We start from the raw sequence: 23,438 nt of genomic DNA, 5'->3' as shown, positions 1-23,438 counted from the left end.
ACTTCTTCACCTCACGTTGACTCCCAAATCAGGGGTCCCCACTGGACTTCTGTGAGGGGGCCTTGCACGTGGTTTGGAAGTTCTGGGTCCTGCTGTCCAGCTGCTCCAGTGGTGCAATGTCTACATGGGCTGCCTGCCCACCGGGGATGTTCCCCAGGGATTCCCAAAGGAAGGGTGGGCAGGCCCCCTACCATTTCCTCTGTGTGGTTGAGGAAATGGTCTGTATTACTAGTGGGAAGAACATGGGGGCTTTTGTTGGGGGGTGCAGTACTGGGGTTTGAACTCGGGGCCTCACACTTGCTAGGCAAGCATTCTGCCACTTGAGCCACTCTGCCAGTCCTTTTTTGTGTTGGGGATTTTCAGCATAGTCTTGGGAATTATTTGGGGTGGGGGGGTGTTGGCCTTGAACTGTGATCCTCCTGATCTCTGCCTCAGTAATAGCTAGGATTACAGGAATGAGCCACAGAGCTCACTGAGCATGGGGCTTTGAAGTCAGACAGGGTGGAGAAGTAGCAAGTCCCAGCCTTATCCAGTCACAATCTCCATTCTCCTATCAATAGGATGGGGCGACAGCACCTCCCCAAGAAGGCTCTAGGAAGAAGTAGACATTGTGACGCCAAAGGAGGTCTGTCATGCTGTCTCGTGGAAAGGGGAAGGGGTGCATGACTAGATACGTGGTGTCATTTCAGTCCCGCAGGTGAAGCACTCCTCCCGCAGGAATGAAGTCTCTGGTGAGTCTGAGGCGTGGAACATTAAAATTCGACCCCTGGTGACAGAAGGAAACTGAGGGTCCAAGAGGACCCGAATTCACCTGGAAGTCATAGGGCAACTGAGAATGCAGGTGTGCAAATCCTCCCAGATGAACTGTGTTTAGAGAGAGCCCCCCCAGAGAGATGGCCTTTACTGGGGGAGACTCTGTCTTACCCGTCAGACCTCGGCCGTGCTGGTCCTGCCTCGGGGAATCTGAGGCTGAGCATGCCGTGGGTCCCCTGAGGGGACATGCAGCCGGAGCGGGGACCCGGGAAGCCCTGGCCCCAGGAGGTGCAGGCAGCGCGCGCTCCGACAGACCGCACGGGACAGGCGGAGGCCGGCCGGGGCCAAGGAAGAGACTGAGGGGTGGGCAACCGCACCCGTGGGCGTGGCCGCAGGTGACCACGCCCCTGCCCGGTCACGCCCCGCCCCCTAGGACTGCGGAAGCCCCAGCCTTTGCCACCCTGTCTTCTGAACCTCAAGGGTGGGGTGAGGATGAGAGGACTCTCTCTTCCCCATTCTTTAAAGCTTCTAATGATACCACAAGCCCAGACGCCTCTGGCATTGTGTCCCTCGGTCACCTCTTGTCCATAGAGCACACTGTGCATCCCTTGACCAGCCTGTCTCCTCTTCCTTTTTTTTTTTTGCGGTACTGGTGTTTGATCTCAGGGCCTTCACCTTGACCCACTCCGCCAATCCTTTTTTGGGATGGGTTTTTTTCAAGATAGGCTCTTACGAACTATTTGCCTGCCAGGGATCCTCCTGATCTCTGCCTCCTGAGTAGCTAGGATGACAGGCATAAGCCACCAACGCCCAGCTATTTTGAACTCAAGGCCTCACGTATGTGTTCTTACAGCTTGAGCCACTCCTTTTTTGTGATGGTTTTTTTCTAGGTAGGGTCTTGGGAACTATTTGCCCTGGGCCCTGGGCTGCCCATGAATAGCTAGGATTACAGGTGTGAGCCATTGGTACCTGGTTCCTCTTTCATTTAACGAAGCAGATCTGGAGCAGGGGCTTCCCCTCCCCCTCCCGGTGCCCCTGGGTAACTTACTTCCTCTCTGAGCCTCAGTTTCCTCATGTGTAAAGTGGAGGTGACAGTGCTACTGTTTTCCAAGTGCTTCCAGGACTGGATGAGAAAAGCATCGAGCCCTTGGCACCCAGTGGCCCTGAGCAAAGGGGTTGTCACTGGGGAAGCTACCTCCCTCTCCCCACTCCACCTGCAGCCCAGGGAGACCCCTGCCTGACCTGCCCCAAGCCCAGTCCTACCCATAGCTTTGGAGTTGGGCTGGGAGGATGACTAAGGCCCCAGCTGGAACCAGCAAGATAAAGGTCTTGCAACCTTGGACAAGTCACCACCCATCTCTGAACCTCAGTCTCCCCATGTTGCTGTACTGCAACCATTCTGAGAGGCAGCCATGACTGGTGCATTTATAGAGCACTTGCTGTATGCTTGGCACTTCACTCACTTTCCAACAACCCTATGGGGCCATCAGTATCAGTGTTATAAACAGCCCTGCTGCAAGGGTAAAGTCCTCAATTCAAACTCCAGAGCCACCAAAAAACAAAACCAAAAAACAACCCCCTCCAAAAACAATAAAAACAGCCCTGCTGTACAGGAAGCATTGCTCAGAGAGGTGGAGTGACTCATCCACAGTCACACAGCTGGAAGTAGTGCTGGGAGGCTTGAATCCAGCTCACCTGTCTAAGTAGCTTGTACCCCTTGGGGTACGGGGCCAACTTTGGAGGGGCTTCTACTCCCTCTCAGGCCCTGCCAGCTCCTTCCCAGCCTCCTTTGGGAGGGGCTCTCCTGAAAGAGCCCCTGCCACAAGACCTCCACTAAGCTCAGCACAGAAGGCCACTGAGCTGCTGCTCTGCCTCCGCCTAGTCGGGAAGGAGAAAAACACTTGGGGAAAACACGTGGGTGGGGAGGGCATTGTGGGAGCTACATTGCCTGCAAGTTTAGAGCAAGGAGGACGTCAGGGATGGCTTCCCCAAGGAGATGGCTCTGTCACTCTGTGGTCATCTGCGTAACTCATTCAACTTCTGGGCCTCATCAGCTGAAAACTGGCAAACACACACACACACACACATACACACACACACACAGACACACACACACACATACACACATACATACACACACACACACATACACGTACACACACACACATACACACATACATACACACATACACACACACATACACACATACATACACACATACACACACACAGACACACACACAGACACACACACACAGACACACACACACATACACACATACACACACATACACACACACAGACACACACATACACACATACACACACATACACACATACACACACACATAGACACATAGACACACACACATACACACACACATACACACACACATACACACATAGACACACACACATACATACACACATACACACACATACACACACATACACACATACACACACATACACACACACACATACACACACACATACACACACACATAGACACACATACACACATAGACACATATACACACACATACACACACACATACATACACACATACACACACACATACACACACATACACACATACACACACACATACACACACACATACACAGACACACACACATACACATACATACACACATACACACACATACACACATACACACACATACACACACACATACACACATACACACACATACACACACATACACACACATACACACATACACACACATACACACATACACACATACATACACACACATACACACATACACACACACATAGACACACATACACACACATACACACACACAGACACACACACATACACATATGCAACACACACACATACACACACACACACAGACACACACACATACACACACACACACACACACACAGAGCCCACTTTAACCAAGTTGACTGACGAAATGTCACCCGTGATCTCAGCTGAGCTGCCTCCACAGAACACAGAAAGTACGTAGCAGACGAGGAGTGGCCACCAGAAATCCAGACTTTGGGAGAAGACAGGTAGAGAGGGCAGGGGACCCTCAGAGCCCAGTAATACAGGAGAAACCAGAGAAAAGAACCCCCAGAGGCTTCAGACAGGGTGTCGCCTAAGGGAGCATATGGGGTCAGAAGCCAACCTTAGTTGCACCTGTGGCTTTCAGCAGAATGAGGTCAGGGCTGGGTGTGGCCTGAGGGAGCCATGGAAGGTTCAAGAACAGTGTGAGTGTGTGAGTGTGGTTGTGGGGCATTATAAACTATAGGTTTAGTGCTAGAATAACCTGGCTTCAAACCCAAATGGGACACTTGCACAACCTTCGGTAGGTGATGTCACCCCTCGGAACCTCAGTTTCTCCTTTTGAAATGTGTTACTATTACCTGCAACGCCAGTTTGTGGCATGGAATCAGATCATTTGGATAATCACCTTATTTAGCAGGCCAGGTACAGCATTTAGGGGCTGTTCTGAGCACTTCATAGCTTGTGCCACTGGGTCGCCCTTGAGACACTCCTCACTCCTACACGGCTGTGATTTTCTCACAAAAACTGCATTTTTACCTGCCAACCAGGAAAACCAACAGTAACAATGACAACCATGGCAGCGAATTCCATTGGGAGAGCAAGATAGAGTCTGCGGATTCTGTAGATCTGAAGTCGGAAGCCCCCATCCCCCATCCAGTCCCTCTGGGGCTGTGGGCTCAGAATCTGTGCTCAGGACCTCCAGGAAGGAAACAGAATTAGGAACTCTTCCCTTTGGGAAACGAGCCTGTGCAGGAAGTCCAGTCTGCTTCCAAGATAGAATGTGCACGTGTGTGTTTGCATGCGTGTGAGCTCTCGTGTGTGTGCAGTCGTGTATCTACATGTGACTGTGCACACGTGTGGGGAGGTCAGGGAATTTCCTAGATCACTGCCAAGTCCAGGCCTTGCTTTGTCTAGTGCCCAGCCTGCCCAGGCCCTGGTCCATCTAAAGCCCTGCTGCCAGCCGCCAGCCCCAGCCGTGTTGTGGCAGATGTTTTTGGAGGTTCCATGGCAACAGCAGAACAGGATGTACCTCTGGATAGCAGCAGGGACAAGCCCACACTCACAGGCTGCCCATGTGTTCCCCTCCCTAAAGGCTTGTTGGAAAGAACTGCCCAGGCCCAGGTTGGGGACAAATGGTGTTTGTGTCTGGAGGCAGATCTTCTGTCCTCTGAGGGGTCAGTGGCAGAGATGGGGGACACATGTACACATTCCTTCTGCAGTGAGCTTGCCTTTGCACCCTCTGCCTTACAGACCCTGGGAAGAAGAGCTGTCCTCAGCAGGGTCTGGTCTGTGGCCTGGACTAAGTGTCGTGTATAACACAGACTATCAAAATTCAGAGGTGTTTCTTGTGTCCTCACTATACATGGCAACCTTTATAACACGGCTATTGAGGTTATTTCTGTACTTTCTTCTTGTTATTTTGGTGGTACTAGGGTTTGAACTTAAGGCCTTGTGCTTGCTAGGTAGGTGCTCTACCACTGGAGCCAGGCCTCCAGACTTTGTTGCTTTAGTTATTTTTCAGGTAGGTAGGGCCTAGCGTTTTTCGCCTGGGGCCAGCCTACACTGTGATCCTCTTTCAAACTTGCCACCATTCACTGGGATGGAAGGCACGCATGCCACTATGCACTGCTTTTGTCTGTTGAGATGGGGGAGGTGTGCGTCTCATGAACATTTTTGCCCAGGGCTGGCCTTAAACCGTGATCCCTTAGCTCTCAGCCTCCCAAGTAGCTAGAATGACAGGTGTAAGCCACTGTCATTCTACTATGTTTTATAATAAATTTTAGGGGTTTCTTTTTTTTAATATAGTGAACTTAATCCTATTGCAGAAATTTTGGAAAAGATGTAAGAAGAAAGTAATAGTGAGCCTCAGGACCGTGGGTGTGGCTCAGTTGGAGAGCATGTGCAGAGCCTGGGGGGTCTCCAGTTTAATCCCCAGCACCAAAATAAATGAACCTCAAATCCTTCCTGGCTGACCCCACTGCTGGTAGCAGGTGGTGTATTTTCTTTCTAACTTTTACAGAATGGCTTTCTGTCAGGCCCCCTGGTGATGAAACAGACGTCTCTTCTTCCTCTCCCCCCCTCCTCCCCCAGTGCCTGGCACATGGCAGGGGCTCCAGGAATGGGGAAAACATGCCAGACAGATGAGGTGATTAAAAGGTTTGGCTGGCTTGACCTTTCAGATTCTTCTGGACTCTGGAAAATTCAGGATTCTCTGATTCATAGTTAGTGTCTGGCATTGACCTGTTAACATGCCAGATACTTGCTGGAGTGAGTCCCTGAGGTGACTGAGACACAGTCACTGCCTCAGAGGAACTTGGTTTAGCCAATCATAGGTGTCCCCCAACTTTCCAAGCCTGGCGGATGAAGCTGAGACTTACTTTCATGGCATATTTCACTCCCTCCCTTCCTTCCTGTCAGTGTCTGTTCAGACCCTAGTGTAATCACTATACCAAGTGCATTCTGGGTTATTTTCTTTGGGTACTCTGGGCCTCTGCTGCTTCCTGGCTGTGTGGCTCTGATCCACATCACTAACCTTTCTGTGCATTCATCTCTTTATTTGTAAAACAGTCACATCTGCTGTATGGATTAACTCGGCAATACACTCAGCCCTCCGTATCCATGGGTTCTCCATCCAAGGGTTGGACCAACTGAAGATAGAAAAATATTTGGGGGAGGAAAAAAAAACCCTGCACCTGCAGTGAACATGTGGACTTTTGTGTGTGTGATCATTCCCTGACAATACAGTTTAACATATTTACATAGCATTGCATTAGTACTTTGTCATGATGATTTAAAGTATCTGAGAGGATGTGCTAGGTTCTATGCAAATACCATACCATTTTATTTATGGGACTCCAGCCTCTTCAGATTTTGGTATCTGCGGGGCAACTGTATGTGAAACCCTTGCAACTAGTAGATGCTCAGTGTCTACCCTTTCTGTACCGATGACTGCAGCCACTTATCGTGCCCATGCAGGTTTGCACACCAGTTCATTTTCAAATTATCGGCCCTATGAAGTGGGGAACATAGTTGTTATGCTAGCTTTGTTTTGGGACAGTGTTTTGCTATGTAGCCCAGGATGGCCTTGAACTCATGATCCTTCTGCTTCAGCCTCCTGAGTACTGGGATTACAGGTGTGCACCACCATGACAAGTCTTACCTGCTTTGATATCCAATTTCGAGAACTGGAGGGAGCTTCTCACTTGAATGCATCATTTTAGCGAGAATGTCTTTTTTTTTTTTTTTGTGACACTGTGCTGTGGGTCAAACTCTTATACGTGCTAGGCAAGTGCTTTACCACTGAGCTACATCCCTTCTCCTATCCGATATTATTTATGATTATTGGAACTGGGAACGTTAACTCAGGACCTGGAACATGCTAAGCAGTGTTCTACCACTGAGCTCCCCCCAGCCCAGAGAGCTGGTGTCACACACTGGGACATCCTTTCCTGTGTGGGCGGCTGACATTTTATCTGCTGGTGTAGTTTACAGAAGGAATGAGTCTGAAGCTGGACTCTACAAGTATACAACGTACGAGCAGTTTCCTTTAAAATATGGTGACCATGACCTGGGGGAGGGAGACACACCCTGGGTGGCTTAGGGGTGTGATCTTTTCTTTTTGCAGTACTAGAGTTTGAACTCAGGTCCTACACCTTGAGCCACACCACCAGCCTGTTTTTTGTGATGGGTTTTTTCTTTTTTTGAGATAGGGTCTTGTGAACTACTTGCCTGGCTGGCTTTGAACCTGATCTCTGCCTTCTGAGTAGCTAGGATCACAGGCGTGTGCCACCGGTGCCTGGGGTGGCAGGAATTTAAGATACAGACAATCTGGCTTTCTGAATCAAGTGTTATGCTTTGGTTTGTAAATGTACCCCCCCCCCCAAGGCAAGGTGTTGAAGATGTGATCCCGCTGGTGTGGCTAAGGGAGGTGGTAGAAACTTTTTGGCATCTGGTGAGTGGAAGCAGATCACTGGAGATATGACCTTGAAGGGGATATGAGGACCCATTCTGGCCTTTCCCGTGCCCTCTGCTTTCTGGTCACCATGAGGTGAGTTTTTTTTTTTGCTATATGTTTCTGTTATGATGTTGTACATTGCTGCCAGCCCAAAGCAGCCATCACTGAAACCACTGGAAACATGAGCCAAAATAAAACTTTGCTCCTCTTAAGTTGCTTATCTCAGGTATTTTGACACAGTGACGGGTGAAGGTAACACACCAAAGGAGAGAGCTACTGACAGCTGCCTGGTGAGACAGAACCATGAGACAAGCATTTGCTACCTTCAGTGGCAGGTTCCCCTGGCTTCCTGACTTGGCGGTTGGGCAGCCATCAGTCCCCATGGTCTTCCTGACCGGGAGGAGTTTGGGAGCTCTTGAGAGCACATCTCTAGCTTTACATTCTCTATTTGTACTGCAGGGAAACCACCAAGTCCCATTCTGGTTGGTAATCTGCCACCAACAAATGATGTTGGGTGACACAATGGGTCTGTTCTTTCTTAGTGACAGATTGGGAGGAAAAGTCTGGTGCTGGGAGCAGCTAGCACTTCTTCCTTTGGTTCTTTCCTTGCTTTAAACTTGTTCAGCATAGTCTAGTGCGTAGCAGGTGCTCACTGAAGACAAAGTCTGTGACAAAGCTGGCAACAATGATGTGCGGGACTACCTTGGCAAAGGGTAGAGAAGCATTTTCTTTTGCACACACTCAGGAACTGGGCATTTATAAAAAGTTTATTCGTCACAGGAAGCACACAGACTATACAATACATACCAACAGAAGTAAAAAAAAAAAAGTGCATTATGCATCTTCTACTGCAAATTCACAGTACAAAAGATACTGCCTTTTAAATAGATAATATAAAAAACAAAAAGAGAAACAACTGAAAAATGCCAGTATGGTAATCCAACACACGGGAATCCACCAGCAGCTTCTGAAACCCAAACAAATCACCTGGCAGAGCCTCTGCATGGGTGTGAACTGTACCTACGATCTGCTGCAAAGGAGCTCAGGACACTAACAGAGGAAGAACAGGATGGATGAGGTGGTAATAAAACTCCTACGAAAAAAGACTAATTGTGTGGTGGGGGCTGGGAGGGGTGCTGGGTGGTGGTTCGGAGGGCGCCAGGTCGACACCATTCCCGAGCTGCCTGGCAGAACAAACCGTGTTCCTTTGTTGGCTACAGTGGGTCACAGCATTGGCCAGTGCCCGCCTGGCCTGCAGGAAGTCGCAGTGCTGTTTCTGGCAGGCTCTGTGGAGTAGTCGTGAACATACAATGTCAAACTGCATAGCAGAATAAACCTAAGTACAGAGTAGGACAAACTCAAGTCCTAATACCAGCCACCGGGACGGGACAAAGTACCAATCACAAAAGACAGGAGCTTAACGGTTCCGCATAAATACATAGTATTTGTAAACTATCATTAAGGCACTCAATTGTAAAACAATAATTACAGTGCAGGAAGAGAGAGGAAGCAGCCACCTTCTCATGCAGCAAGGCCGACCGGGAGGGCAGCGGGCCGGCGGGCTGCGGTGCCCATTGCAGAACAAGAGCAAGGCAGTCACCTCCAGATGGACGACGTGGGCTGCACCAGGCAGCCTCCCTGTAGGTGGGCCCGGGTGATCCGTGCTGCAGTTTGGGTGACACAGCATATGTGTGGATGACAGAAGTGAGGCACGTGACCATTTGATTCAAGCAGTGTGCTCACATATGATGCACATACTGAAGACATATATGCACATTTACACTGACGCATGCAGAGTGGACTCTCCCGCCTAGAGCAGACAGTAACACAGCAAATAGCTGAGTATGGGGGAAGTCAGTGACCTTCATTTTGTCTATCCCATCAGCAGGAACCTGGGGTGGGGAAGGCCAAGTGAACCTGCACCCTGCTGGCCTGATGTCACCATTCAGCATTATCAAATTTTGACTGGAGGGCAGCTGCTTCTTCCTTGCACCTAACAAGGCCTGCCAGGACCTTGGTGTGGATGCAAGATGAGGAGGTGGTCCCATGCAGCCTGATTGCTGCACGCTGTGTGGATGCAGGCGAGGGAAGGGTGGAAGGCAACAAGCTGCAGAGGTAGCGCTCAGAGAAATTCTGCCTCTTCTCTCTCTCTCTCTCTCTCTCTTTTTTTTTTGTGGTATTGGGGTTTGAACTCAGGGCCTACACCTTGAGCCATTCCATCGCTCCACCCCCACTCCCCTTTTTCTTTGTGATGGGTTTCTTTGAGATAGGGTCTTGCAAACTATTTGCCCAGGCTGGCTTAGAACTGTGATCCTCCTGACTTCTGCCTCCTGAGTAGCTAGGATTACAGGCGTGAGCCACTGGTGCCTGGCCTGCCTCTTCTCTTCATTCAATGAATGCATTCCAGGAAGATAACAACTCCCATAGCACAAATCCTGCATCCTTCTGCCTCCTGCTTTTCTGCCACTGGTGTTTGGTATTTTCATATGTAAGGCATCAGCCAAGCCGAGCCGAGCAATGGTGTATCTTACAAGCAAATTTTTTTGAGTCCAGTATGAATTTGTCATTGCCAAGGTGCCCCTGACCTGGCAGAATGCTTTTGCCTTGTTAATGTAAAATTTAAATGTCAACTTGCCATATGTTCACAGGCAGCTGAGCTGGGTCTCCAAGAAAAACCTTCATCCTTTCCTCTAGGCCAGAGCAGGGTAAACCGTCAAATCAAGATGTCTTTGCTTGGCTCTCTGGCTGGCAGCCAGGCCAGGGTCCGGCTGTCTGGATGTTGGTTCATATGCTAGCTGTGATTCTAAAGCAAACGGGAATGCTTGCCAGAAGCCAAAGCCCCACTCGTACTTAATCCTCCCCACCTCACTCTTTAATAGCACAAGAAAAATTATGGCTTTCAAAATTAAAGTTTTCAAAAATACATCACTCTCCTACATAGACGCAATTAAAAAACCAACATAAGCCTATCATCATCAAATTTAAGGGATTATTTTGATACAAAAATTGATCTGCCATGTGAAATTGAACTTGGCAAAACATATTGAACTTGATTTTTTTTGTTTTTAAATCTGCTTTTGTTGGCTGAGGGAGAGGAGGAAACCCACAGGGTTTCAGAAGTAAGTGGAAAATCATGTTTTAAGGTGATTGCAATTGACACTAGTGGGAAACAAATCCCTATGAAATAACATATATTTTTCAAAAACTCATCCCAGGAAGAAAAAGTTCCTGAAGAGAGGGAGTTTGCGAAACTTCTCCCACTGGTGGAAATGAGAGCTAGCTTTGTTCTTGCAAATTCTGCCCTGGAGCTCATCAGAAGAGGTCCTTTGGGGGCTGCAGTCACCTGCTTCCTGAATGTGGCTGGCCCTTGAAGGCTTTCTGGTGTCATCGAGGCACTCTGGCTGACCCGGCTGAGTGTGGGATGGAGTGTGGACAAGCTTCTGTGTTCCCCCACATGCGCAGTGACTCCATCCTGAGCAAGAGACAAGCATGGAGGGTCAGCAAGGCCTGCCGTGGTTTTGGAGGGATTCACAGGGTTTTGCTTGAGGCAGAGGAGGCCTTCAATTGTGCCACTTCCTCCTGTGGGGCCATAGGCAGCCTTGTGTCATCAAAACACCAGGGTTAGCAAATGTCTAGAGAAGGCAGGAAATATCTAAGGCTTTGTGGGCCACATGTTCTCTGTCAAGTATTATTTTAATTGTTTCTCAGTTTTGGTTTTTTTGAGACAAGGTCTCACTATGGAGCCCAGGCTGGCCTCAAACATGGAATCCTCCTGCCTCTATCTCCCAAGTGCTGGGATTATAGGCATACACCACCATGCCTGGCTTATTTTTAAATAATTCCTTAAAAGTGTAAAACCTTTCTCAGCCCATGAGGGCTATATACCATAGTTAGATGAACCCTGACTTAAGCTCTTCTGTTTTTCTACTAGGCTGCTTTGTCTCTTCAAAATATCTTAGCATTCTGTCTTGCTGACAGACACCCTTGATCTGATCCCACAGCCCAAGGCTGCCTTCTACACCAAGCTTGCCTGATATTTTTTAAGGTGCTACCCAGAGCTGAAGCTCAGACCCCAGCCCATTCATTCATCACTTCTGCTGGGGAGAGCTGGAGAAACAGGAAGCAGTAGTCTCCTGTCGGGAAGGGAAAACCATAAAATCTACGAAGCTTTTCAGAGAAGTTGCTACAGGGTGGCTCTGGGAAAGGGATCCATAGCGTTTTTTATTGCTGAAATCCCTTTTCTCTCCCACCATGAATCGATGGAACCTGATGAGCCTGTGGTCCAGGGCTCCTAGCAGAACACATCCCAGGCTAACCAACCCTGCGGGATGCTCGAGTGCTTCTGAAACCTAAACAACCACATCTTGTTCAGCAGTGAATGCAGCTCAACAGTGCTTGGGGTCCTTTCTCCTCTGACTGGAGGTGATAGATGCTTTACCACTAATAACAACTGAGAACATCACACACCTGAACATCCTCCACCAGCTGCACACATAGAACCAGGATAGAGCCCTTTGACCACAGCCAACTGCCACTCTGCTAAGCAAGTTCAACACAGCTGGATGGCGTTGACAGTTTTACCTAGTAGTGCATGGTGCGATAGATGAAAAAGTCTTGACACTTCTGAGGTCCCAGCAATAAAAAACAAAAAACTCTTGGAAAAATCTTTTCAGACCCAGCATGATTCTTCCCTGGAATGAGCCTTGGTCATCATCATTTTTTAAAAACAAAAAGCCCAGCAAGAACAGAGGTAGGACTTATGTTGCCACCCAAGTTTCCCACAAGGGCTGCAATGAGCTGGGAACGCAGGCTGTGGTGATGACGTACATCTCTTCTTTTATTTGTTGCAAATGGAGCATCTGGGATGGGTGTGCGTATCTGCACATGTGTGTGCATATCTGAACATGTCTTTTAAAACAAGGTTCTTCTCAAAGACAGGACTTGAGGATCAGAGTTCTCTGTCTCCTGGCTGACAGCCTCAGGATCTCTAGACCACTCACCTGCATCTCCCTTCTTGTGCTGTAAGTTATTTTTGTGTCTTCTCCTCCCCTTTATGGCAAGAGTAGGGGGAGCGTGGATGACTTCGGTTAAGACAAGTCAAGATGTAAGGAGTGGATCAGAATCTGCAAGGAGACTAAGGGAGGAGATCATATGAGAACAGAAGTCCCAAGGCAGTGAAGGGCGGGTCAGCTTTTGCTCATCTGCACAGGCTTTTTCAAGTTTTCTGGGGCAGATTTCCCTGATGGTTTGGCGGTTACAGCTGGGTTCCTCAGAGTGGCCTGGGCTTCGTGCAAGAAGGAAGACTCGCTCCCCTTGGCATCCTGTGAGTCAGCGATGGTGGATGCATCGGCCTCGCTGGACAGGTCTTCGGTGGAGAAGTTGAGACTTCCAAGTTTGGCAAGAGAGTGGGAGCGCTTCAGCGGGGATGAGACCGTGAGGCCTGCCAGGCGCAGCCGGGCCTCAATCTCCTGTGTCCGCTGTTTTACCAGCCCTGGCTTCCCCCGGACGCTGTGGATGCTGTCGCTGCTGGAGCTCCGGGTAAGGTTGGAGCTCATGGAGGAGGAGGTAGGGGTGTAGCAGATGGTCTTCAGGAAGTCTTTTGAGAAGTTACTGGTGTGATCCAGGCGGCAGAGGAAGGAAGGGAGGCTCTTCAGTGAGGCTCCTTCCAGTGCTGCGGGGACGGCCTCCGGCTTCTCCTCGCTCTCTGCAAGGCCAGGTAGTGCAGTTGGCTCCTGGTCCTCCTCGGGGACGCCGGCTTCTACTCTGCCAGTGGAGCCGTCCCTGCAGCCAGCCACTGTGTCCAAGGGCAGACTCTTCAGCCTCTCTAGCTCTTTGGTGTGCTTACGCACCAGGCCTGCCTTCTGCAGCTGAATGATGGACTCCTGGTGCTGCATCAAGTAGCTGCTGGTTGCTGGTTTCTCAGGTTCATTACTGAACAGGAGCCTCAGGTCCTTCGCTGGCTTTGGGTCTTTCTTGGGGGGCGACTCTTCCTTCACAGCTTCCACGTTGGGAGGGCTCTTATCACAGTGCAAATTCTTCAGCAGGAGGGATTCTGGCAGGACTTTTGGGGTCTCTCCAGAAGGTGCTGGAAGGCCAGCCAGCAGCCCTGGGGCAGCCCCCGAGCTGCTGCTATCTGGCCTGGAACCTGCTGGTGGTAGGAATGGGGGAGTGTCACCTGGGCCAGAGGCTGGCTTCTCCAGAGCTCGGGACCTGCTGGACGCATGAGCCATAGGGGAAGACGTGACATGGGGCAGGAAGGCTGGCTGGGTGCAGATGGCAGGAGTGCTTGGGTCCTCACATCGTTCCCGGAAGGCCTCAGGAACCCTACTGGCTGCAGGGTACATGCAGTCGGCACAAGATTTGTAGGAAGGCTTCACTTTGTTAAGGATCCCAAACATAGCATCGTGCTGCAAGGGGACAGAACACCATGAGACCAGACAACCCTGAGTCAAAACTCAAACCACAAGGAGGGCAGGGACTGACAGGGTACAATGGGGCTGGGGCAGGCACTGGGGAGGCAGTACTTTCATTTCATTTAACTCAGTAATCTTCTAGACCTCTTAGAACCCACCTGGCCATGAATAACGGAGGTTAAGAGATGCCAAACCTGACTTTCCAGAAGCTAAGACGCAAAGTCCAGGGCAAACTTTTGGCCACACAGCCAAGTGTGGTTGAGCCAGGCCTCCTAGGATCTCACTGCTCAGCCTGCCTCCACCACCTGCTTGTGGTGAGCCTTTCCGGGCTGTAGTCTCATCTGGAAAGTGGCATGACAACGCTTACCCTACCCTCATGGTATTGGAGAAATGAAGCCAACGGCATTTCATACACACAAACACAGGAGAGAACTCTCCACGGCAGGAAGAGTTTGCGCTTAGGGTGTGTGCTCCCCGACAGTGGAGCCCTTCCTGTCTAGCACGAAGACAGTTGGGATCTGGGACCATCACTTTCCATAAGAAAGCGGCAAAGGTGAAAACAGTTACTGGATGTTCTCTAACAGACCAAGCACAGGTGCCAGTAGACCAGGCTGAGGTGGCTTTTATGGCAATAGAACACATGTTCATGTTGTGCCCAAGGACAACCCCCAGCCTTTTGGTTTGTAGGGGCTAAGTGAATGGCCATGTGCCTCTACATCCTTGTCCTTCTGCTGCTCAAGGACAACAATTCACCCCCTCATGGGCCAAAAGAGGTGGGGTGAGGTGAAGACTACCCTGCTTAAAGTTCTCTAGACTGTCTAGACTGTGTCCCTGACACAATGCACACAGCCCTGCCAGCATGCCCCAGCCACCTCTCCAACCACACCTCTCACCACTGACTCTCATCCACCAAGCTCCATTCTCCCAGAAGCCTGTGCCCTGGCCCTCTGCAGGGCCACCCTTCTCAGCCCCGCTGCTGGCATGCTACAGCTGATCTGTCAGCAACTCCCAGTGCATTTATTTGTCTTCTTTGTTATATCCTCAAGTTTGCCCTCCAGTTGCCCGTACAAGTGCATGTGCTTGGGTGACCTGATGCACAGCTGAACCCCATGCCAGCCTGGCACCATGGTTAATGGGTGGGAGTGGGACACAAACAGATCCTTGTCTCCAGATCCTGTTCCCCAGATGCTGTCCCTCATTGGATCAAATGCTGGCCAGTAAATGCAGCCTGAGTCCTATCCAAGCCCTCTCCTGGTCACCATTCAGTGACTCACAGTCATGCCACTTGGGACAACCACAGCACCGCTGTCCTGGATAAAATGGTTTTATGTCACCTGCCTTCCTGGGTATTTGCTGTGTGAGTCAAGTGGTGAGTAGTAGGGGAGATTGTGAGTAAGCCCTATCTGGTCTGGAATACATCTGCTAGTGTGCCAGTTTTGTGTGCATTGTGACAGTCTTAATGACAAACCAGCTTTCCACCTGAATGTGCCTGTCAGTGTCCCTGGTGAAGTGGGCAGAGGAGGCTCCCGGCCCCACACCTTGGTAAGCCAGAGCAGGGCAAAACCCGAGACCAGGCTGCCCACCCACAACCTTCCACAAAGCCAGTCCTGCCCTTGGGTCACTGTTTTATGGTGGAACAGGGAGACAGGTAGCTGGCACAAATGGTTTTCCGAGTACATAAGGTTGAAGCTCAATCTTGTGTAGACCATCCACCAGTAATGACAGCTATAAGGGACAAATGGGGCTGCGCCCTGGGATCTGAACTGGACACCAGATGGTTAAGGATGCTGAGGAATGACTCACTTTTTCCCGGGCGGGGATGGTGGTTTGTTACATTACTTACTAAAGCACTCTGGGAGATGGGAAGTAGGTGGGGGTGGACTTGGGTGATGAGTTACATGCTTTATACTTTACTTAAGAAAAAAGAACCAAGTTGGGAACGCTGCCCAAGATACGGGTAAGGGGCATGGGCACAGATGGCATGCAGGGGTGTAGTCTCTCCTGATGTTGTCCACTGGACAGGGAGACACAAGCCACACTCTGAGTTGGCAGGCAGTCACCCTGAGATAAACCTGGGGCTGGCTGGAGATGAGAACTGCTAGTCCTGCAGGGTAGAGTGGCAGGGAAGGTCACGAGAGAATGCTCCTGGGGTGGTGTGAACGCGAAGCAGTGTGCTGCTCCCCACACTGTCCCGTGCCTACCTCAAAGTCGTCAGGACAGCTCCTCTTGCTGTTGTTATTATTTAGGTTCTCCTGGTTGAGCAGACTTTTATTAAGCTGAGCAGCGGGCCGTCCCCACCTCCCCGCTCTCAGGACCTCTTCTCGGTCCATCTCCTCCACCTGGAGCAAGGAGTCACTCTGGGCTTTGGGGCTCCCAAACTCTAGTTTCTTTTTTGTGTCCTTCTCACAGAGTCCAGCACCTTCCTGGGGATGTCGGGCCAGCTTGGGTGCATCCACTGGCTGAGTTGCTTCCTCCAGCAGGGCGTCCCTCTCAAGATCCTCTAGGTGGACCAAGCTGTCCGGGTCCTCATGGGGGCCAGTGAGGGGGTCTGAGAGTCTCCGGAACCAGCAGGAGAGAGAGGGTCCTCCTGGAGCCTGACTTCCTGGGAGTCCAGGCCGGGTAGTATCATCCAAACAGCGCGGCTGGGTGTCCGGGGCATCATCCAGACTCTCTGGCAAGAAGTTGCTGGACTCTGCAGGGTCTTCCACAGGCTGCTGGAGGCTGCTGTCTGTCTGCTGGCGCCACAACTTGTTGTGCCGCTGTTTGCTGTGGGGAGAAAGGGCAGAAGAAGGTGAGCTACAAGGACAGCACCCCAGTGGCAAGAGTGGGGGCTCGTGTAGGTAAAGCTTCTCTCTGTTCATTTGCTCCCAAGACATCCATGGGAGAGAAGAAACATAGCATTAGGACCCTAAATCATCATGACTGGCACGAGAAGCCTTATGTTACTTTACCACGTGGTGACAATGAGGCAAATGTGCCAGGAGTGTCCTGACTTGTACCCTATGTCTGTGAACTCAGTCACATCATCGACGTTCCTCGCACAGGAACTGTCTGTCACCTGAGAACAATTCTCTACCTCTACTGAGGGAGCTACAGAGGCACATGCAGATCCACACACTAGCATGACTAAGTCCTTGTTTAGGCCACAGAGATTGCAGGCCAGTTTAAGTGACTTCTTCTAATGCTATGGTTTTTTTGCTGTTTTTGAGACGCTGGGGATGGAACCTAGGACCTTGCACATACGGGCCAAGTGCTCTATGCTGAGTACATCCTAACCCTGTGCTGTTATTTTATAACACATTTTTAAAACGTAAGGAGAAAAAAGAAAGTATGGTTTCTAGTGAAGTAAGAGATAAGACCTCAGAGTAAAACCAACACTGTGGGATAGGAGGGTGAATATGAGAGGCAAACCAGAAAGAGAGTGTAAATTGAGGGATCTGCGGTGTTCTGCAGTGCAAGGGAGCATCCCGGTCATTTGCTATCATTTGCTCTGCGTGCTTGTACCATGGGTTGAAATTCAAGGTCAATGCTGTGCTATCATCAACCTGGCTTGGAGACCCCTCGTTAGGCTGCAGTGAGGTCAGTGAGTGATTGCCAGGCTAAGGGGGAGAGCAGGTGCTGGTTCCTCCTCCTCCTCCAGCCCAGCCTGTGGACCTATGCAGCTCTCTCCAAGTGGTGGTGAAGGAGCCCAGAGATGGCCAGGGCTGTTCTCTGGACCTTGTTCATCCCTGCCAGGGCACTTCTGCTTTCCCAAACTTGCTCAAGAAGGTGGTGTACTTAGCCTCTGGCTTCCTTCCAACACCAGACAGAAATAATCCAGGGAGACTGCCTCTCACAGACACTGATGGAAAGGAAACAGGGAGGAAAAAGTGAGTCCCAGGCTCTTGGGTTCCATCCAGACAGCCTGAGGTAGTAGTCACAGCAGGGAGCTGCCTGGGATCTCTGGGGAAACCTCATCACCCCAGGTGTACAGGATAACCTCAGGGCCCCTGTGCACCGAGTTCTCTTTGTCATGGATACCACGGCATTCATCTCCCTCCTGCTGCCCACCGGCTGGCTGGATGATGTGGACAGCATTAGTTCCTTGTCCCCTCATATAGGGGGAGAACTTTGGGGTGGGGGAAACATTAGAGATTTTAGCAGCTGCATTTATTCAGCACCCACCAGGAGCACAAAGCTTGTCAGGTGCTCTTGCAAAACTCCCAGCAGCCTTATCAAGTGGGTGTTCGCTCTTTTTTCCTTCTTTTCCAAAAATTGTGGCTAAATGCACATAACATAAAACTTACCATCTTGTCCACTTTGAAATGCACAGCTCAGTGGTCCTAAACACATTTGTAACATCGTACAGTCACTACCACCATCCCTTTCCATAATGCCTCATCCTGCAGAACTAAAACTCTGTACCCTGTTAAATGCTAACTGTCCTTCCCCCGGCCCCTGGCCACCAGCACCCTACCTTCCATCTCTCTGAGTCTGACAACTCAAGGGACATCATGAGTAAGGTCCTACAGAATGCTTTTGTTTTTTGTGCTAGTTAGGACTGAAGTCGTGACCTCATGCACGCTAGGCAGGTGCTTGACCACTTGGCCATGCTAGCATATTTTTTACAACTGGCTTATTTCACTTAGCGTAATGTCCCAAGGTTCATCCATTGGGTGGCATGTGACAGACTTCCCTTCCTTGTGTTTTTGAGATCTCATGATGTGACCAGACTGGCCTCAAGCGATCCTGTCACTTCAGACCCCAAGGGGCTGAGACGACAGGCATGCACTACAATCGCCTGGTCATAGTCCCCTCCTTTGTAAGGCACAGAACTGTTCCACGTATGTGCCATCACGTGTGTGCCACGTGAGGGTACAGTGTCCACACTGGTAGACACTGGGTTGCTTCCACCTTTCACTGTGGTGAATGAGGCTGCTCAGGGTATGTGAATGCCTCTGAGCACGGCTTTCACTTTCACCCACAGTGGAACTGCTGCATCAGATAGTAGCTTTCTTTTTAGTTTTTGGTAGGACCACCCTACCATTTTCCACAGTGTCTGCTGTGTTTGACATTCAGGCGGGCACTAATCCTTAAAGTAGAAGAGGGAACCCAGGCTTGGGGAGATCAGTGAGCTCACCTGATTGCCCAGTACATCTATCCCTGGTGGAACCTGGCCGCCAGCCTTTGAGGTCTCTTGGCCTGCCCTGCCTGGGTGCCAGTGACTCTCGCCTACAATCCTAGCTACTCAGGAGGTAGAGATCAGGAGGATTGTGGTTTGAAGTCAGCCAAGGCAAATAGTTCTTGAGACTCTATCTCAAAAATACCTAACACAAAAAGGGTTGGTGGAGTGGCTGAAGGTGTAGGCCCTGAGTTCAAGCCCCAGTACTGTTAAAAAAAAAACAAAAAAAAAGCTTGCTCCCAGGTCTTGGCACAAAGCGGGTACTCAGGAAACAATGGGCCCATGCTCACACCACACACTAGTAGTGAGCTGCCTTGAATGGGAAGTCAGGCACTTTCCCTCTAGCAGCAAAAAGCTTTCTGTGTGTGCCAACAAAACCAAAACAGATCCCTCCTGGAAACCACTAATCAAAGCCCAAACAATAGCAGTTCTTCTCACACCCGCTCCCCAGAGAGGCAGGCTTTTAGCTGCAGAAGCTGCTGCCAGCCCGAATCCCCAGGCAGGCACCCACCTAGCATCCAAGATGCCTTCATACTCAGACAGCTGCCTCATGAAGCCGGCGTTGGGCCGTGCGATGCTCCGCTTCTGCTTCACGTAGTTGTACGCTTTCTCCAGTGGCCAGCCAAATTCCTTCATTGCGTAGGCTATGACCGTGGATGCAGATCGGCTGACGCCCATTTTGCAGTGGACCAGGCATTTGGAATGGTTCCTTCTGATGGGCGGGGGGAAGCGAGAGGGGGAGCAGGGATGAAAAGTCTTCCACAACTTCATTTTTACCACCTGATTTTTCTAAGCCTGAAGCTATCTCCCAGCCCAGACCCACCCACGTCATCCTGCTCTGGGGCAGATTCCACACAGCCTCTAAAGGAAATAACTTGGCTGGGAAAGCAAGAGAAACCTGCCCTGGCCCGGCCCGTATCACAGCCAGAGCTGTAAAGGGCGCTCACTGCCTACAGGGACAAAGTGGGACTCTTCCTAGTGCCTGTGACAGGCAAGGCCACCCACAGCCTTTCCTGGGAAGCCTGAGAAGCTACAGGGATTTCTGTAAACGCTGCACCCCTGCTATAGCAGATGGAGGTGCTAAGTGAGCTATGTAGAAAATGAGGTCAGTGAAATGAAACTGCTGGGCTCTGGGGAGAGCACAGTGCTGATGCCCTTCAGATAAGAGGGCTGGGGGCAAGGAGCAGCCCAGCTTCAGCCAGGCCAAGAGAGAGCGAAGCCAGCAGGAAGATGGGGCTGATCTGTTACTTGTAAGGAGGCAGTGCTGGCCAGACATGCTGATCTAGCAGATATGCAGGGCAGGGATGAGGCTCCTCTAAGCACTGCCTGCTGAAGACCAGAAGGGCACGCTGAGCTGCACTATGAAACTTCCTTTTTACAGAAGACAGACCCCCTGGGAAAAGGCTCCAGCTTTCTATGCCCCAAATCTGTACCTTTGACTGCAGTCTCCATATGGAGCTGAGTCTGTCTCCTGGAGGAGCAAGAGAACTATAATTTGGTAAGAACATGCCTTGTAGCTTTGACCTGAAGGGCTACAAAGGAAGAAAGTGTTCTTTTTTTTTTCTTCTGGTGGTACTGGGGTTTGAACTCAAAGCTTCACGCTTGCTACCACTCCACCAACACTTTTTTTGGGATAGATTTTTTTTGAGATAGGGTCTAAGAACTATTTGCTGGGACTGGCTTTGAACCATGATCCTACCGATCTCTGCCTGCCAGTAGCCAGGATTATAGGCATGAACTACCAGTGCCCCAGTAGGTGTTTTTCCTTTTCTTATTTATTTTTTTGCAGTGCTGGGGTTTGAACTCAGGGCGTACACCTTGAGCCACTCCATCAGCCCTTTTTTGTGATGGGTTTCTTTGAGATAGGGTCTGGTGAACTGTCTGCCAGGGCTGGCTTCTAACTGATCCTTCTGATCTCTGCCCCCTGAGTAGCTAGGATAACAGGTGTGAGTCACTGCACCTGGCTGGGTGTTTTTCTTGATAGCATCTCCAGGGTTATCTCCTTCTCTGGAATTCATTAAGAACGGGCAGGACCACTGAGGGGCTTAGGGGTCTGTCTCATACTAGGCACACAGGAACATGTCCCTAACTCAGGAAAAGAGATAGCCCACATCCTGTGGGGTGTTCTTGAGGGCTCTAAACCCCATTGGTGCTAGCCGTCCTTCAGCTCTTGGCTGACCCAGGAGCTCCCAAGGGGGAGAGCTCCCCACTGCACACTGGGTACTGCTGCCCTGCGGGAACCAGTGCTGCATGAGAATCATCGAGGGGGAGGGAGCTCATCAGAACTCCACCTGCAGAAGACCAACAGTTTCCCTTTGGGGTCCTGTGGCCAAAACCAAAGGGCCGCCAGCCATCAAGCCCTCCTCCTTCTGCCCACCCGGCCTCAGCAGCCAGTCTCCTCCTCCGGCCGGCTTCCCCACCCACTTACTTTGCTTTGTTTATAAAATGATATGCTTCATTCCAGTGGGCAAGAAGGTCTGTGGTCTCCTCGTCATAGACTCGGATGTTATGATACGCAAACAAGCCCGGAAAGAAGTTGTCTATTTCTCTGGTGACATTTAAAATGTAGTCTACCCTGCAATAGAAAAAATAAAGAAAAAAAAAAATGGAGACTCAGAATAAGAAATTACAAAGAACAAAGTAACAAAAACTGGCAGAGAAAAATGTTAAAAATACACGAATAAAGGGTGTATTTATGTCTGTGTTTGTGGCGGGACTTCTGCTTTTCCCTAATAGTAATTTTATAGCCCCTTCCATAAGTGTCACACCAAAAAAATCTCTTTATTGAAAAAACCTTATAAGAAAACTCAGTTTAAAAAGCATTGCTAAGCAATATTAATTCTGCAAAGTAAACATGTTACTGAAGTATACTTCTAAGCTGCTTAAAGTTCTAAAATTTATAACTATTAATGGTATACAGAGACTTGAAAAAAAAATACAACAAGCTGGGAGCATGCCTACAATCCTACCTATCTGGCAGGTGGAGATGGGAGGATCACCATTTGAGGCCAGCCCAGGCTGAAAAAGTTATTGAGAACTCCATCTCAACAAACAAGCCAGGTGTGGTGGTATATGTCTGTAATCCCAGCACTTGAGAGGAAAATGAGTTTGAGGTTAGCCTAGGCTACTTAGTGAGACTGAAGATTGTCTTAAAAACAAGTAAATAAATAAAAAATAAACCCGGGGCTGAGGGTGTGGCTTAAGTGGTAGGGCACTTTCCTAGCAAGTTAGGTCCTGAGTTAATTCCCAGCAAAGTCAAAAACAACAAAAAATCAAATACAGAAGGAAAAAAAAAAAACCCAAATCACTCTTAAATAATTAAGAAGCAGAATATACCCACCCATTATTTATGTCCTGGGGAAGTACCTTACATCTTTTTTAAAACAAGGCAAGATATAAATAAGTATTTGAGAGAGTATACTAACCTAGGTTTGGTAGGTTCCTACGCTTAACTACTAGTACTTTCATTTCTGGAAAATCAAAATGATTTCAGGAGCTGAAGATACCGTATTTATATTACACTAAGTCACCCATCTATTCCCAGTTGGGTAGAGGCATGGCTGGAGTGCGGCCCCACCTTTGCAGAACACTCTCTCGGTCTTGGGAGAACCATATGAACTGGTACTTTTACAGATGTATTTTAAGATTTGTTTAGTCTTGGTTTTCAAATGTAGTAATTCCAGAATGCCATCATGTCAGACCCAGAGAAATGGTGATTTTGTGGCTGTGTTGTTTTTTGAAAGTCCAGACGTCCGCTGTTGAAGGGCTCGGGTTCAGCCCTTTCATTTGGCTGTGGGCATCTCTGAAGCGGGTAGACGCTTCTGCCCAACACCGAGGATTTACTTTCGAGACTCCCACCAGGCCCAAAAGTGTAACCTCAGACAAAGCCAGGCACGGTCCTGTTTCCAGGGCTGCTGACTGGCCACGCGTCCACACCGGGATTCTCAGCAGCTCAGCAGGGTACAAGGCCGGGGCGGGGAGCTCAGAGCACTGCCAGGTCCAGGCTGTCCTGTGCCACAATCACACAAGACTCCGGGAAAATTTAAAATCCACGAATTACTCAGGATGTGGCATTTTAAGCACATCTATTTAGTTATGCAAATCAGCCC

The 23,438-nt window shown here is 49.8% G+C and overlaps 1 protein-coding gene across 5 annotated transcripts in view; it reads right to left on the bottom strand.

The window, feature by feature from the left end:
• Nucleotides 1-8,504: 8,504 nt before the first annotated feature.
• The window catches only part of Ssh1 (slingshot protein phosphatase 1), a 61,708-nt gene continuing 46,774 nt past the window's right edge, over nucleotides 8,505-23,438 (bottom strand). For 4 of the 5 annotated variants that reach the window (XM_074061057.1, XM_020167096.2, XM_074061056.1 and 1 more), the window contains 4 exons: nucleotides 21,758-21,904; nucleotides 19,841-20,041; nucleotides 16,370-16,934; nucleotides 8,505-14,162 (listed from right to left, as the gene is read on the bottom strand). In XM_074061057.1, the coding sequence (XP_073917158.1) occupies nucleotides 12,942-14,162; nucleotides 16,370-16,934; nucleotides 19,841-20,041; nucleotides 21,758-21,904 (2,134 nt within the window). In that variant the 3' untranslated portion in view covers nucleotides 8,505-12,941. The remainder of the gene's footprint in view (nucleotides 14,163-16,369; nucleotides 16,935-19,840; nucleotides 20,042-21,757; nucleotides 21,905-23,438) is intronic. The other variant, XR_012443530.1, reaches the window with a different exon arrangement.

The sequence above is a fragment of the Castor canadensis genome, chromosome 18, assembly GCF_047511655.1.
Source record: "Castor canadensis chromosome 18, mCasCan1.hap1v2, whole genome shotgun sequence".
NCBI classification, from domain to species: Eukaryota; Metazoa; Chordata; class Mammalia; order Rodentia; family Castoridae; genus Castor; species Castor canadensis.
Note: the sequence above shows the minus strand (reverse complement) of the source record. Positions and strands in the feature narration are given on the sequence as shown.